This window comes from Trematomus bernacchii, unplaced genomic scaffold (assembly GCF_902827165.1).
Source record: "Trematomus bernacchii unplaced genomic scaffold, fTreBer1.1, whole genome shotgun sequence".
Classification (NCBI taxonomy): domain Eukaryota; kingdom Metazoa; phylum Chordata; class Actinopteri; order Perciformes; family Nototheniidae; genus Trematomus; species Trematomus bernacchii.
Window position 1 is genome coordinate 11,387,531 of NW_022987739.1, and position 18,047 is coordinate 11,405,577.

Sequence of the window (18,047 nt, forward strand, 5' to 3'; positions counted from 1 at the left end):
TTTTTTACATTTTTTATAAATGAATATATATCTACTGCTGTTTGCGCACAGTTTCCCTTTCCAAAAATATATTGATTGAATACAAAATATCAGGTCGGGAGATTAGACTGTGAAGTTCCGTAGCTCTCCCTCCCTCCCTCCACGTCTCCTGCACAGCGGTGTGGACATCGGCAGTCACTTCAGACAGACAGGTAGCAGCACCTCCCACTTTACTGTCCCATGTTATGCCGGCTTTTCTTGGCTTCCTCTCCCCAGTGGGGATGAGTTTACAGCTAATTAGCTAAAAGACAATAACAAATATAGTTAACTAAGGTAGGCCACTAGCTAAGGCAATTTATCATGGGCATACAGGCTAATGTACTGTACTTAAGGGGAGACACTTAAAGTGAATACAGTAAAATGTGTATCTAATAACGTCATCACAATCGCCACATTGATATGCAAATTAGGCGTTAACTAGGCCTAATTAAAATGCGCTAATTTGCATGCAGTTACCAAGGCATTGCAGGTGAAAAGGATAAAACAAAAAAACATATCACCTCACAACTTCCCCCCCCTCACAAGTCAGTATTTTCCCCGGAAATGTTATGTTTAAATGCAGATTAGCTTTAAATCAATAGATGAATTCAGACATGGTAGTAAAACGAACACCATTTATATGTGTTTCTTGGAAGTTTTATTTCTATTAGAGTGAAAGAAAACATGGAAGCAAAATAGACCAAAATAACAAAACGATATTTTTGCCTGTAATGTCCTGCCTTAAACATCATTTTGATTGTTGGCTGCTCATTTAATAACTATTAATTGTACTAGTTTGTTGTCTGCTCTTGTGCATTGTGAATACTAAATAAGACCATTGTCTCTGTGTTAGCTGATTATTTTGTAGAATTCTGCTGAGTATTAAACAATTACGAGTGTGAGGGTATTAAAATTAATTGGTCAGTAAGTCAGAGATGTACAACTATATTTAACTTTTTGTTTTAAAACATTTTTTTATAAATGATTATGGGAAGTGCCCTTTTTCTCACTTGAGCACCCGCCCCCCAAAATGTCTGTGTACGTCCCTGCATCTGACCACTATTTTCATCTGGTTGTGGGAGGTGAGACACACCCAGTGCAGCCAAATCAAAAACAGACATCCACAACTGATATAAATGTCAGTTTGAATTTGTAAAAACTCATAAATAATGGATGCTTCAAGTAGGCAGGGGAGCATCTTCAATGAGCCCAGAGTGCCGAGCATGCTTTCTCATCTCCAAACCGAGAAGCCATCTTAATGACTGTGCCCGGAGACCTGGGGGTCTCCATCAAACCCCCCCCCATTATTTTAAACCCCAATACCGGACCCCCCTCGTCAAGCTTGTCCGTGCTCCCAACCACCACATATTGTACAGATGGGAACATGAGCCCTTAAATTAAACATTCACAGCAGCGGCCGCTGCCTGTTTTAAGCAAATCAGCAGAAAACGAAACAAACAGGGAGCCTCAGGAAGATCCATGTGTGTTCAATGAGACATTTTAGGGGGGTGTCTGTTGAGTCTTGCGGAGAGCAGAACACGCAAATAATGTCATATTTCCTTATTTGTTTTTTCTGGATAAAAGAAGCTGTTATACAATGTTATCCGCTTGTTGGAAGAAGAACTAAAAGAGCAGTTTATTTTTGTGAATGGAGCACTTTCTGTGCATTGAGGGACAGAAAGAGGAAGATAAATAGTGTTTGTAATTATTTCTATGAGTGGCGCAGACAGTAAGTGAGAATCTTTGAAATAAAAAGTAGACAGAAAGATATTTAGTTCTACACAATGACACTGGGCAGCATAGCATCCTGCATTAAAAGGACTGAGGTCACCTCTGGGGAAGGATGACAGTGGATGAGGACCACTATCCCCCTCTCCTGACCTGCATTCAGACATAAACAGGAAATTGCCTACAGGAAGGAAGTCATATTTTTTACAGCTGTGCCCTGGATGAGGACACCATTGGTTGAGATGTGCATTTTAAATAAATGTGTGCAATTTACTCAAAGTGTCAGATGTCTGAAATGAATTCAGTATAAGGCATAACCTGAACAAATGTCACAACATGCAAACAGAGGCTGTTTGTGTATTGAATGAAACAGTTGTCATTGTCTTTTCCTGTCGGCATTATAAAAGCCTTTTCCTACACCAGCCCAAGATAAAGCTTTTTGTCTCTTTGTTTTTGTTCTTGGAAGAAGATCAAAGCACCAGGTCCAGACTCGGGGCTTGTGATCTGTCAGGGTGCTGGGATTTATATGGCACTTGCATCCTACGATACTCATCACATCTGCAAGTCACAGCGATAAATCAGATTGGCAGCCTGCACAGCATTACATATATATGCTATGCCAGAATTTACTTTTGAGGCAAATGTTTTTTTTTTAATATTGTTACAAGATAAAAATACAGTTGCTCTGGGGTCTCAAGCCTCTTTTCTCCGTTATTGATGAGTTATGTCACCCATCAGGGCAATACCTTAGAGACGTTCTCACAGGAACATGCTCACTTTTTACGCACAAAGATGAAGAGACCCGATCAATTTTTCTGTCTGCCAAAAGGGTGGTTAAACTGAGGCTGAGAGGTGGACGCTGAGGATGGGGGAGGCAGGCCAGAGCCCTACAGGAAGTGATTTAATGTCCAAAAAGACATGCGCTTGTTTTTGCTCTGTCTCTTTCCTGTTGTGTTCTGATAGGGACTTCCTCTCCCCAGTGGGGATGGATACGGGTGTCATCCGTCCATCCATCCCACCCACCCACCCACACCTAGAAATGGCTTACGGAAATATCATTCTGCTGCAATGCCATTCTTGCAAAAAACACATCAGACCCCTTGGAAATGAGTAAAAATGTCCGCAAATAGTGTGTGTGTACAGTATATGTATAGGGAGGACTTCAACACATTTTAGACATCCTGATGCTTTCATAAAGATGATATGAGCAACAGTTACAAAGGTTTAATCTTAAGAACCTGAAAACGTCACCAACCAGTACTGAGAAGGTAAAAACAATCAAGAGGTGAGAGGCCAAGAGGAAGCAGACATTTGTAACTTTGTGTGCACGAGCATCCCCACCCATTTGCATCTATGTGTGTGTGTGTGCATGAGCACCATGTATGGGCCGGGGGAGGGAGAGGGCTCTACCCCAGCCATGGTAACACCAGGATGATCTCTTCCTGTCTGCCTCAGTATCTTTGCAACCAACTCCCTTCCTTTCCGCTCAAACACACAGAGAGACAAGCACACACACGTTCATGATACCATACTTCTGGGCACCTCATCTCGAAGACATTCTCAACTATCGCTAACCCTTACCCAACCATGAACCTTGTTCTAACCCTAATTTACACTCTTATCTGTCTAACAATACCATGCAATCCAATATAAACACAGGCTGGAAAATGTGTGTCGAGGTGATTTTAATGACGCAAGGAAACAGTATCAACAATATAACCTTAACAAAGGTAGTGTTGTTTTGTTTGAAGTTAGAGTACATTTTAGCATACTTTAATCATCAATCATGGATAAATAAAGGTTTTTGAATTAAATCAGTGGCCATTGGGCTCCACACCCAGAAATTAGAAATACAACATAATTAATGGAAGTTATAATGTTCCATATCCACTAAAAAATGAATCTGATTGAATTATTCATCTAGTTTAGAATCAATACTAATTAAGAATAAAAAGGGTAAAAGATTGACTTTAACATTTCCTATGGCTAAAAAGAAAAAAACAGAAAAGATTCGGTAAAATGATTAAGTACTATCATGATCCCAAACAACTTTCTTTTTTTCACTTTTTTTACTGCGGGGGTGTTGTTGGTGTGTGTCACCAGGTCCCTGTGGTGTTTCCATCACTGACCAACGTGCCCCACGCCACGATGCTTATCTGCTCTCTTCTCTGTTGAGGGATTTAATGCTGACTATCACACACACAGCGATCACACAAACACAATGACCCACACGCCAACCTCATCTCTTAGTCATTCTCCCCACCTACCAACACAATTGTACAAAGTGATTCTCTATCTCTCGCTCTTGCGTGCACACACACACACACACACACACACACACACACACACACACACACACACACACACACACACACACACACACACACACACACACACACACACACACACACACACACACACACACACACACACACACACACACACACACACACACACACACACACAAATGTGCGCACACATTCATCTACAGATGGAGGAAATAAACTCAGCGCTGCCTGTGTCTGCTGAGGATGTGAGGTGCAGTGATGGCACATTAACGATAGGACCCATGACAGCAGTATGCATCGGCTGCACTGAACAAAGCATGCAACCAGTTTGTAATTCAATGAGGATTGTTTAAGAGAAACAATGGCCTTCGGCCCCACTGAGGGATAGAAAAGGGTGAGAAAGGTGAGTTTGCCAGTGGAAGCTGACCGGTGTTTTTCTGTTTTAAGCAACGGATGATCCCGTGGGTTTGATGTTCCTAGATTAAAGTGTTGCTGTTGTGCAGCTACATCCGCTGTTGTTCAGGTACCTAACAGAAAGGGCTGACAATGAGTAGGATGGAAGGGAAAATAAATACTCCCAAACATGCTCAGTATGGTGCCAAAGATACTATTTTGAAGTGATATGACTCATAGGTTTATATTAAAAAATGAATAAGCAAGTAGGATAGTTTGATCAAACTGTCTTTGAGGAGTTTTTTGCTTTTTGTGTGACGTTTGTGAAGTTATGGTCACTTCATAATCTCCCTTATCAGTAGTCCACACGTCAATTAGAACATTTAGTTAATAAGCTGGAAGCAACATTAGCTATGAAATATATCATACAATAAGGCCAATTATTTATCATAAATAAAATTAAAGATGTTATCAATTAAAAAGAAGAAAAAAAATCACAGTGTTTGTGTAATGTCTGAGATTATTCATTGGAACTTTTTCCAAGGGAAAGGGATATCACCTCATTTATGAATACAATTGCTCTAAGTACAGTAGCCCTGCAAGAAATGATACATTTGTGATTAAAACACTCTATTTATTTGATAGAATAGAATAGAGTATGGAGGAATGAAACCCTCTTTAATGGTCACACATGCAGAGCACACAGCACACAGTGACATTTGGCCTCTGCTTTTAACCCATCTTAGTACTAGGAGTATACTAGATACAAACTATATGCAATATTCCATACTACTTTCTTCTTTACCCGCGGCCTGCTTATGTTTGTGTGTATATTTTCACTCTAGTATTGGCATTCCTTGCAGCCCATTTGGTCTATGCTAATGGAGTCTACTCAAGCAGAGCAGCAGGTCTTAATGAAAAACCTTTGGCTGGTGATCAGTGCTATTGATCAGGCTGAGCCCCAGCTTTAAGCAGGGCTAATTGATCAATCACCACTGGTTGCTTCGGATTAATGGAACATGACTGGTGCTCCCCTCAAGACATATCCACCTCTCATGAAAGGGCCTGACTGAGTTTGTGTGTGAGATATAATCACTTACATCGTGCATATGTTTATGTGCATGCAGTATGTGAGAGAGTGGGAACAGCCCTAGATTAGAGTTTTATGAATGACGAAGTGTGGTATTTTACCATTAGTGTTTTTGTCAATAATACAAATGTCCTTTGATCATTTGTTTAAGGAATGGGTTTAATGTAAAATGACATTTCAGACATCAGTGTGTTTGTGGTAGTGCTTGACATCTGAAAGTCAATGACAGACAGGTCTGACAGTGTGTGGGTGTGTAGCGCTTTGTTTTATTTTAAATGAAAACGGAACGTGAAAGCCTACAAAGTCTATACAGCAAGTGTAAATATTATAGATGCACTGATATTTGCTCATAATATATATTAGACTGTTATTAGCTTTTTACTACAAATTGGAAAATAGCTATGTTGCATTTCGTCCACCTCTGATATGATGGAAATGGTGGCCACAGGTGGAGAAATGTGTTTTATTGTTTGTCCAGAGAAATCCCTCCAGTGTGGTATGGGGACATTTTAATCAACAGTGTGTAAAAAATACAATAAAACGTGCCCCACCTTGGTTTAAAGAGCTGCTTACTTCTTCCAGAAGACATTTTATATGCAGAAAGCTTTTGAATCCAGTCTAGCCTAAAAGCAGTTTTAGATAATTTTTCATATTGGCAAAATTATGATAAGTATATAACACATTTTTGATGTTCAAAATGTATAAAGTTTTGTAAATGTTAAGTGTCTTGCTGGTTCCATAGCTGATAGACATGACACCAGCTATCCCCCGGTCAGGATGAACTGAGGCAAACAGGCCAAAACAGGAAATCCTAATAACACGCACACACACACACACACATGAATACACACACCCTGCCATTGAATGACTGACATGCTGGCTGGCTAGTGGTGGTTCCACGGAGGATTTGTGTCTGTATGTGTGTTTGGGGGGTGGATGGAAGGTTCCAGCTGGCCTGTCATGGGACTCCCTATCGCGTGTGAATGGTGCTCAGAGGGAGCTATGGCTAACAGGTCCAACACTGAAACACTCAACAGGCTAGTGGAAAGGTCAACTGGGGTGAACCCAGGAGTGCAAAACCAAGAATATTGTTTTCATGTTCCCTTCAACAGATAGAAAGTACCTATGGACTATTCATTTGTCTAATTTAAATTACAAAAAATCAGTATGAGTACTGAAAAAACACTAATGACAATTCCAAAGGGTTTAAGTGCAGATTAAATAGACAGATAAACTGGTAAATATATTCCACAGTTTAGTTTTATTCTGTTATTATTATTAATGTTATTATTATTATTATTATATTGTTATTTTTATTCTAATGTCCTGAAATGTTTATCCCTGAAGACCATCTATTAAAAATGATGAAAGACAAATTACTTTATAAAGTAGACACTTTATAAACAAAGTTAGGACATTCATGTCATATTTTTATCTATATGGGTAAAGATGCATCATGAAATACATTATTAATAAAACACACCAGAATTAATCTACTTAAAACTTTTAAATGATTGCATCGGATAATGCAATGTTAACATTACCTTTAATTGTATTGATTGCATATTTATTAATAGACATATTATAATCAATAATGCCATAAATTACATAAATAGATAAGGTATTATATTGTGACAAGCCCGACGCGCTGAAACACATACAAACTGACATCATCAATACAAGTAGAACAATTGTTGTCACATTTCAGCCGATGAAGAACATCATTCAAAAGTGTTCTTTTTATATTGAATCATCAGTTTAAACAATTGATGTCTGCCCATTTCCCACGTCACACACACACACACACACACACACACACACACACACACACACACACACACACACACACACACACACCACACACACACACACACACACACACACACACACACACACACACACACACACACACACACCACACACACACACACACACACACACACACACACACACACACACACCCACACCTCCTGTAATTTAGTTAACCTTGACCAACTAACCAGCCACACATAAACACTCACACCCTGCTATCCTTTGACTGACTTGCACATTTTGTGGAATGAGACCACACTTCCACCCAATAACCTCTGGTGTGAACTTAATTGTGTATACTCTGGTATTGAGTTTCGGAGCATGCCTGGGTCCCGTAGCGCTCAAAGAGAAACAGACGCGGTGAACTTGACAATGAGTGAGAGAGAGAGAGAGAGATAGGGTGAAAGAGAGAGGGAGCGGGAGACATGGACCACCCAACGGCTGCGAAGAAAAACAAAGCTGGGTGGAGAGCGGAGTCAGCTTCGATCACCTCGGAGGTAGGACAGTTGGACATTGTTGTGTGGTAGCAGTTGGACAAGGGTGAAAGAGGCAGAGGCAAGAAAAGCAGAAAGCTGAAAAGGTCAAAGCTAAATCTGCTGTTTTGTTTGGATTAAGCCTATTTTGGATCCAAATGAGCTGTCATCATCCTTTATTAAGTTAATTCTTTGGTTTTCTGATCTTAATGGGGTCAAACATTTGCCAGATGTGCTATCAAGGGGGTGTAGCAGTTTTAAACTGAATTAAAACATGTTTATTAATTAGATTTATTGAATGAGAAGTAGTTTCTCCTACTGGACTTGATGTTTGTGGCCGGCTTTAAACAACTAGCCATGAATTGGAAAAGCTTCCAGCATAACTGATATGCCCTTTAGCTCTTAGTGCATCAAGCTAAAGCCCAAAGGATGCTCAGTTTACTCTCTTGTAAATAAACAAAGACAATATTGTTTAAGTGCTTCATTTACAACAAAAAAAACCATATAATTTCACCAAGATAGAAAACAAAATACTTTAGATCTAGCATCAATGAAAGTAACTTGTTCAGGGAGATATGTGGTGATGACGTTCTAATGTTGGCCACCAGGGGGATGAGGATATGCAGAGAGGGATCAGGCAGTTGGAGGCTTCAATTGTTTCAATAGAGAGGCAGTCAGTCATGCACTGGTGAGCGTTGGTAAGGGAGTGTGAGAACTAATCCCTGTAAGTAGTTCAAATGAACTACTTAAAACATAAACAAAGTACCCCAGTTGCGGAAAAAGTTACCTGATGATGATTATAATTGAAACAATTAAAAAGCAACTAATTATATCTAAAAATGCAAACACTTCACTAACTAAATTGATAACATTCCAATGAATTAAATGAATATAAAAACTCTGAAGGAGCAATCATTGTGCAGCGAAGAATTGTGGAAAACTGTGTTTTACTTAAAGGTGGGGTATGTAATTTTGGAGAAACCAGCTCGAGTGTGCTAGAATTTGAAAGTACACAACCAGAAAAAAATCTGCCTCTTCCTTCAGACTTCCTTACAGAGCCCCTCCTCCAACACACATGAAAGCGCACATGACCAATGAGGGCACGAGATAAGTTTGTGCACAGATGGAAGGCTGGCTAAAATGATTGGTCGTGCTTTTTACAGCGCCACGGCTTCCACAGATGACATTTTTTTATGTATTTATTGTCAAAGCATTTAATATATTCATTGCTATCGGGATGTTAAGAGCATTCCATGGAATATAACAAAAAGTGTTTATGAAATAAATTACATACCCCACAGGTGGGGTAGGTAAGTTTGAGAAACCGGCTCGAGATACACTTTTTGTTATATTCCATGGAATGCTCTTAACATCCCGATTTAGCTGGCCCGGCTAAAATAACTGGATGGCCTACCTGCCTGTCAGCCTTCCATCTGTGCACAAACTTATCTCGTGCCCTCATTGGTCATGTGCGCGTTCGTGTGTGTTGGAGGAGGGGCTCTGTAAGGAAGTGGCAGATTTTTTCCGGTTGTGTATTTTCAAATTCTAGCGCACTCGAGCTGGTTTCTCCAAAATTACCTACCCCACCTTTAATACTAAATGCACTGCTGAAATTCTTTTTTATTTATTTTTACAAATGTTTTTATTTTATTTTATGATTTAATGGTACAAAAGCTTACTATATTTATATAAAAATAAATGTATATAATTTACTTCAGCATCAAGAGGGAAGAAAAAAGCTGATTGAATGAAATGGTTCTGTACTGACTAGGTGAGAGGATTAACAGACCTGCTGCTGTTGAATGTGTTAACCACCACAGTTATCACTCAGCCCCTGACTTCAGTCTGTTTCTGTCCTGAGGTCAAAGATCAAATGCTGCCTTTGACCCCCTGAACAGCCCTGTTACCCAACGCTCAAAGTCCCACTGAAGTGACTGATACACCCTGCTGTGTGAGAGTGTGTGTATGTGTATGTGTGTGTGTGTGTGTGTGTGTGTGTGTGTGTGTGTGTGTGTGTGTGTGTGTGTGTGTGTGTGTGTGTGTGTGTGTGTGTGTGTGTGTGTGTGTGTGTGTGTGTCAGTTACCTTTCTGTGCACATAATGGCCTTTGGAAGTTTGGCTCAAGGGACTCTCTAGTCTCTCTGGAACACAAGGAATGGACAGCTGACCTGAAGACAGACAGAAAGACACACAGACATACACACAAACACACACACACACACACGCGCACACACACACACACACACAGACATTTAGTTCTGCCAATAAAGTTCGGCTGAAAAGTAACTGAATACACACATGCACACACGCACACACGCAAGGACAATTCGGTGAGCAGAGGTGAGCATCTTGAAGTCATGTTTCAATGAATAATAATATATAAAAGAACTGTATTCAAATATTTGAAGTTAATGAGACATGGCAGAATTGCATGCATATTAAAGAACACCAATATTTCCCTCTCAAAAATCCTAACATAACATTGTGGGAGTGATTTTTCATATTTGTACTGAATAATGATGCAGGCACAATCCAAGAGAAACATTCAACAGAGGACAGATGTGGTCTTAGAGGTTCATTTGCATGTGCTGTAACACACATGCACTTTCATAATGGCATCAATTAAATGCAGAACTCGATGTTCCTATTTTTTTTTTCAGAACCACCATCTAGAAATAGACCACAAATTATACTATGTTGGAATATGATTTCCAGACAATGCGGAAGGGAAGGGCTAGTGTGAGCAATTTAACTACTTTGTGTCGTACCTCTTGTCCTACAGCAGCCTAAATGAACTTTCATTAAAGCCTTGAAGAACAATTTTCACATTCAAGACATTTCCAAGCTTATATTCAATACCTGAAAATATGAACATAGATGAGATAGAATGGCAGGAAAAGAGCGAAACTCTTTTAACAACTAACATAGGTATTTGAGTATTCACAGTTAGATTCATGAGTTAAATAGAAAAACAATGATCCAAGGATTTCTCCACCTTTATGTGACCTATGAGATGCACTGATATGAACAGATTACCGAGGGAACAAGACAGAATCATAACGGATGCTGAAAGTGGAGTATTATAAATTGGAGCCAATTATAGCAGAAAACAAAGAAGGGAAGACAAGCGTGGCTAATGATCATATTCATCAACTGCTGACACTCATTTTACATTTCAGGCAATTAGCCGATGCTTTCATAAGGGGGTGTGTTACAATGACTGAGCAGGTTCTGCAAGGCTTGTTAAAGAACACCTGAAATATTTCAGAAGAATTCTGACAAATACAAGGTGAGTTACATATTGGGATACAAACTTCAAAATTAAGCAAAATGTAATATAGTGTTATTCCTCCACCTTGCATCAGCTAGGTACACATGTTTTGAGGGGTAATCAGACAGGAATCAGGTATTTTACTACACATTTAGTGATAATGTGTGAGAAGATAATAAGGTTGTAAACAGAAGCATGATTTTAATATTGCAGCCAGCTACTACAGTCAGCTGATGCTATTAGTGAGACTGTGAAACTAGAATTAGATTATGAAGATATAAATGTGTATTTATTCTAAAGTTATATGCAGTTTAACTACTGAAATAACTTACTGTAAAGGGGTATAAACTGTAGGATATCCTCATATGTCTGACATGGCTTTGTCATTTTCTTTTACAAAGGTTATATTGGCTCAAATCACCACTAAATCTACACAATTGGTTAAGAATTTTAGTTAAATTACTATGCTAAATTTGGGCTATTTTCTACATGAAATGGTGAATAAACATCTTCGACTTTACATTATTCATGTCTCTAGCAGTGCAACAATCTGTATGTTAAACCTGGAAGTTACCCAGTTAGATATATGGACACAATCTCAGTAGGTATATCATTGTCATGAACCCATCCGCCCCATCTGTCTGTCTACCTGCCTGTCTCTCTCCTCTCGCTCGCTGCCTGTCATGTGTGCTCCCCAACAGGCCTCCTGTGTCTGGATTAATCTCCCTGGTTGACTGCTGATCTGAAGGTGGGTCGGACGCCATCAACCAACACCAAAACTAATTTCACTGTGTCACTGCAAGACATCCCCGCCCACTATCCCCACTGTCCCACACACTGCAAAATATCTTCATCTGTCTCTGTCTCATCTACATGGAAGAGGGCAGGAGGGCGGGTGGCTAGTCCGAAGGAGAAAGGTCAGCGCATTGAAGGAGTACATCATTCTGAGGTGTCAGAGTCGCTCTATAGGAGAGCAGATGAAGGGGAGAGGATGGGAGGGAGGGAGAAACAGAAAGACATTTTTTTTATATTTGTCTGGTTATTGGTTTTAAGCCAAAAGTTCGTCATGGCCTACAGAGTTGGCTTGCATCCACTTTGTGCAAATTAATCATGTATCTGATTATGTTTAACCATCACGTGTTGTCTTTGATTGAATCTTAATCATAAGAAACCTGCACACACACCCATACACATGTTACTCAAGCTATTAATGGTCATTTGGTGGCTTAAAAACACACCAGAGGGTTTATTAAAACACCAGAAGCTGGTAGTCAAACACACACACACACATTTTTTGTCATTCAGAAATGATCACACTATGCGTCCACCACACTTGCTGGCGTCTGGCATGAGGTAAACAGCTTTTAATAGCATCAAACCCACTGCAGTTTGTTTGGGACCATCTGTCCAGTCTATTGTGTTTCTCTGTTGTGGCTCTTTGGAAGCCCATCGTGTGACAGCTGATGTATGGGCTCCTACAAAGCCCCCGGCCAGGCCCTCGGGATCCTGCCATACTGCTTTCTCCCTGTTACTATCAATTCCTTCTTCTTCTCCTTCTCTTTTCTTGTCCTCCGTCTGCTTCACAGATTTTTTTAGAACATGAGATTGCAATCTACAGTCTTTCAGTGATGCTATGTCAGCTTAGGGGTTGGAGTAGGCAAACAAGGAATTGTGTGATAGAAAGGCGTAGGATAGGGATTAGCATCTAATGTAGAAATTATCAACTGTCTCAGAGTCTAGAGTATGGTGATTTTATTGAGCAAATAATAATTTTGATTCATTGAGGGAAAATGCAGGGTAAAACCTCAATAGAGTTAGACATTTCCATATGTAGCTTTAGAGGAAAGGCATATTAATGCACCTCCCAATTAGTTTGTGGTTTTACATTTGTCCAGTCTCTAAATCTGAAGTTATACATTTTTCACAGCATTTTGTAGTCATCACAATGACAAGTGTGAACGGTTAACAAGACAAACAAAAGAAAATGTAGCACTACATTTATGCCAGATTGCAGTACAAATGTGGGCTAGTTGTGAACTGTGCATTAGCAAGAGTTAACAGTTTCCCAGGGTTATTTCAGGACAGACACGTGATGCAGTGACTACAATTGTAGAACAGGTGGAACTTGATTGGAAGGTAACTTCTAAAATACCTTGACAGACATACATCATGCATCCTACAATGCAAAGATAGTCTGAGCACCACCCACCTACACATTTCTCCGCCCAATTCAGAATATTCTTTTGTTTATAAAAAGAATACCAGTGTCTCAGGTTCATTTGAGAGGTTGAGGGGTACACTTAAGTTGAGGGGTGGGGGTGAAAGCTGGGTTCAGGAAGTTTTCACTCCTTTCTTCCCAGGGTGCCCCTGGCCTCTCAACTACCAGTCAAATGCTGAAAGAAGCCAGATGCAGGCAGGATAATCACCACCTAATAAGAGGCTATATTGAAAGCAGGCTGACGCTCATACGCTACAAGCTTAAAAGGAGTGTGCACCAGCATGCACACATGTACACAGCGGTAGTTGAACACACATGCACACACATAGTGAGGGCAGGTGTAATTATGGTACACGATGACACACTTCAGAAAGAAGCGATCACTCTCAGTCTTTACACATGTGGACAAGCATGTGTACAAAAAACAACACACACACATAAACACACAGACACCCACACCATATCATTTTTCCCTCTTTCTGACTTTAGTCCTCTACCACCATCCTAGACAAATGTTAGCAGATGGCGGAAGATATGAATAATTTTGTGATATACCAATTATCAATTTAGAAAGACAGAACAGGATCCCCTATGGTTTGGGATCTGGTTGGTGTGTGTTTTAGTGTGACCCTATGAAATAATATGAGGCTAATCATAGAAACTTTAGTCCTATGCACATGCTAGAAAGTGATGATTCCACTAAACCTTTGGGAGTCTAAATGTTGCTGAAAAAAGTGACACAAAGAATCTTCTTGAGGTTAAACTTTCTATACTGTAACTGGTTCATTACACAGATTTGTTTTCTTAACAGTTATGATTTCTTCTTGCTTTTTTTTTGTTCGATCCTCATCAAGTATTACAAGGTCATTTTTGCTTCCTTTGTATCTTGGAAAATGTTCTGATGAAATCTAGAGTGTATGTTGGCAGAGCTGAAACACTTTAAAACCAGCATTTAATCAGAAGAGAATGGCTCAACATCAACCAGTGTTGGCAGACTACAGCCCAAACTGAGCACCAGTTCAAATAAAAAATATGGCATTACTTAGGCCCACCGTTCTATGTGTATTACAGCAATGAACATGTGTTTTTATTATGTGTAACTGCATTTTTTGGGCACAACACTTAGAGGCTGATTTTGGCTGCAACCTTTCACACTCATGCAGCTTTTCAAATTTAGCAGTGCTTTTACAGGCTATGTAAATGAGCACAGCTGCAGCGTACAACATTTGAGAGTGCAGCTGCTAACAAAAATATTTGTATTTCTCTAAATTGATACATGTAGACTACTTTATATGTCTTTCTTCAAGACATCTTTTCACTTGGCTCTAACCCTATGATGCAGGACAGTACCACTCTAATATATTTAAGCAAACACTAGAGGCAACAGGTAATAATGTTGGAGGGACTCAGACTGTACTGATAAATATTTCTATATTATTTTACTTTCTTCAGTACAGTGATATAGAGAATTCAGCACTAATAGAATTTATGCTCTACCCTATCTGGTATAATAATTTGCTTTATTTATTTCCTCCGATGTCCCTGGCCTGCATCTAACATCGGAAATACTCTGTTTTATTCAGCTTTTCTCAATGCATTCTTCTGCTGATCTTTGCCTTGTAGACTGATGCGCATGTCGAGTATAGGAGAGTGTGATGTGATGCAGGAATTACTCAAATCTATATTATAAGCTTTAGTGATTTTTTGCGTGTGCATGAAAAATGTGAAAACAAACTAGAACTGTTGAGTTTGCAACATCAGCCTTCTCTTGTTTCATTTTGATGCAAAGATTTTTTGTGCATAATGCTTTTAAATCATTATAATTTTATTAAGCAGCCTAAAATCATTTTTTAAATACACTGTATGTCCCCAATAAACAAAATGTATATGCAACCATATGCAAGCCTTTGTATTGTACACAAAAAAATATGCCCCATGGCAATCCATCCTTTCACACACAAAACACAACCATTAGTCCAGACGTAAACATCCCCCTGTGGCACAGCACACCCAGTGTCCCGCTCTTACACCATCAGCAGCATCAAACGGAGAATCTATATTCTCCCCTCTGCTTTTTTTTCATTTGAGTGACTATGAGGAGCAGCGGCAGCAGCTGCAGCCTCTTTCCCTGCTCGTGCTCAGCCGGGGGAAGGCAGTAGGTTGAGCAGGCGAGGCAGATTTATGGTGCTGGAGGTGACCTCTGGGGCCGTAACACGGTGATGGGTGAGTGGCTCTCAACAGTAAGCTACTGGCACTTGACAAAGTGCCCGAAGCAGAATGAATTTACTTCTCTTTTCCTCAATCATCAAGCAGCCACTGCCCTGACCCCCATCCTGACTGCTATAACAAGATCTCCCATCTCACAAGGGCCTGAAAAATTTACTGTCACATCTACTTTTCAATGAGCTCAAGTGAGCACTTCTTTCACCTTCAACGGAGCAGGTGCCGGTGTGGAGGAGGGCTAACCTGCCCAAGTGTGTGTTTGTGTGTGTTTTATATATTGTGTGTGTAAGAGAGAGACATAGATATAGAGAGAGAGACAGAATAAAGAAAAATCACTTAGCACTTTCTAGTACAATAGGCGCGTTCACACCGCAGTACTTTTCCCACTTTAGTTCCGATATAGTTCCGAAATGTCGCGTTCACACCAAAAAGAGCCGGAACTAAAATTAGTTCATGAGAACCTTTTTACCCCCTTTTCCGTCAGTTTTCCGTCCCTGCTAGAGAGCAGGTACTTTCGTGGGAGAAAAAGGTTCCTATGTCTGATTGGCTGGGCGGAATGCAAACCACGCCCCCTAAAACTCCCAAAAAGTTTTGTGAAGCCGCCATTTTATTATCCTCGCATTATTAGCATTAGCATTTGCCCAGCGCAGAAACGCAGAGAGACTAACTGATGGCAACACAAAATAAAACATGGGAGCGGTGGAGATGAGGAGGTGTCGGCGTTCTGGCGATTTACTCGGAAGGCTTCAGTAGAAGCTGCTGGGAGTCCCAGCAGCTTCTACTGAAGCCAGTCCCCAACTCCGGGGACTTCCGGCCGGGGACTTCCGGCCGGGGACTTCCGGCGGCAGTATACGCCGTGAAGTTGTTTGCGGCCTGCCAGTACACCCAAAGCAGAAGAAGAAGAAGTGACGTCAGCGGCTTCATTTGCCTAATCCTCCCCCAGGGAACTTATTCCGGTGTGAACGCGATCTGTACTTAGTTCATGAGAACTAAAGAGTTCTGATGAACTAAGTTCTGATGAACCTTTGTGGGAAAAGTACTGCGGTGTGAAAGCGCCTAATGTAAAATGCTCAAGTTCAACTCTATGAAGTCCAATTAAAGCAAGACCTTAATGATGTCCAAAAATGAAAAATGCTCGAAGAGAAATAAAATAATACATATCCTGCTGCCCAATATGTATCGAACGCCACAATCTGAGGGACCATTGATGACCTAGACACAGGTTCATACCCATATACATACACAAACACATGCTCACACACATGAAATATAAACTGTATATTAAATATATATCAATGTACATTTTGGATAATGATCTATATATATATATACACACAAACCAGACAGTAAGAGCAGAAGATAAAAAGGAAATGGGGAAATAAGGAACAACATGAAACAATGGACCTGCAGGTCAGACTGGAACCTGAGGATCTGCAATGAGGACTTGGGACGTGCTCTACCAGAAGACCTACTGGGGCACTGTTTTTGTGTCCAGTTCAACATACATACAGTATATGCATAGTTCCACTGGCTGGCTCTAACACTTGAAGTAGAATGGGAAGAATGGGGTTGCTAGGCAGGGACACAAAGGGCACCGCTATACGGATGTCAGTAGAAACCTCTACCATTTATATTAGAAGTCAATCTACCTTATCACATCGTACACACACACACACACACACACACACACACACACACACACACACACACACACACACACACACACACGGCATTATTAAGTATGTGTTTGGCAGCTTTCATCAGCTTGATGGCAATAGAGTTGGACTTAATGATCCTGAGATTTTCTTTTATATGCAGACGATAAATCTTGAAGCACACACTTTTAAATTTCACCTTTCTTGCACTCCAGTTGTTGAGGTTAAGTGACACTGGATGTGACATAGAGCAAAGAAGCTGGATTTTTTTTTTTAAGAGTATAAAAAACAAACAAAAAAGCATTTCCTTAATAAAATCCAATTTATTTTATTTTGTTTGGTTATTTTTTTTAACCCCGTCTCCTACGAAAGTTCATTACTAAAAAGCTCACTTCCCAGATTATTGTTAAACAATTTATTGATTTAAAACATGCATCAAAACTACTTGGTAGGGTTTAGTAATTACATCTTGGATTGGCCTAGAATGTGTTTGTTAGCCACATCCCTAACCCTAACCCTTGTTTGACTAATCATCCTTCCAGACCTCCACCTTATACAGACTACTGCACAATAGGATGAGAAACTCATTTGTGACGCGTCAAAAACAAACGTAATCCATGAGAAAATATGTTTCCCTTGAAACATAGCTTAAGTGTATTTAGGGGGAACACATTTTTAAGATCATCTTCAAGTATATTAGTATTTTTCCTCAGGTTAAATCATGTAAAACGTAAATGTTTCAACAAACTAACATACTGAAAAATATGTGGAGAAATTCCATTTGTTTAAATAGATACTGCATGAGATAATCATGTCTATAACCGTAAGGTACAAATCAATACACTGTATTAAAGGAAGTTGGTTATGGCATCATTTCAT

The 18,047-nt window shown here is 39.9% G+C and overlaps 1 protein-coding gene across 1 annotated transcript in view; it reads right to left on the minus strand.

The window, feature by feature from the left end:
- Positions 1 to 18,047, minus strand: part of LOC117496030 (adhesion G-protein coupled receptor D2) — an 83,906-nt gene that overhangs the window by 8,930 nt on the left and 56,929 nt on the right. Inside the window, exon 25 of the mRNA XM_034147706.1 lies at positions 9,887 to 9,969. Within this exon, the coding sequence (XP_034003597.1) occupies positions 9,887 to 9,969 (83 nt within the window). The remainder of the gene's footprint in view (positions 1 to 9,886; positions 9,970 to 18,047) is intronic.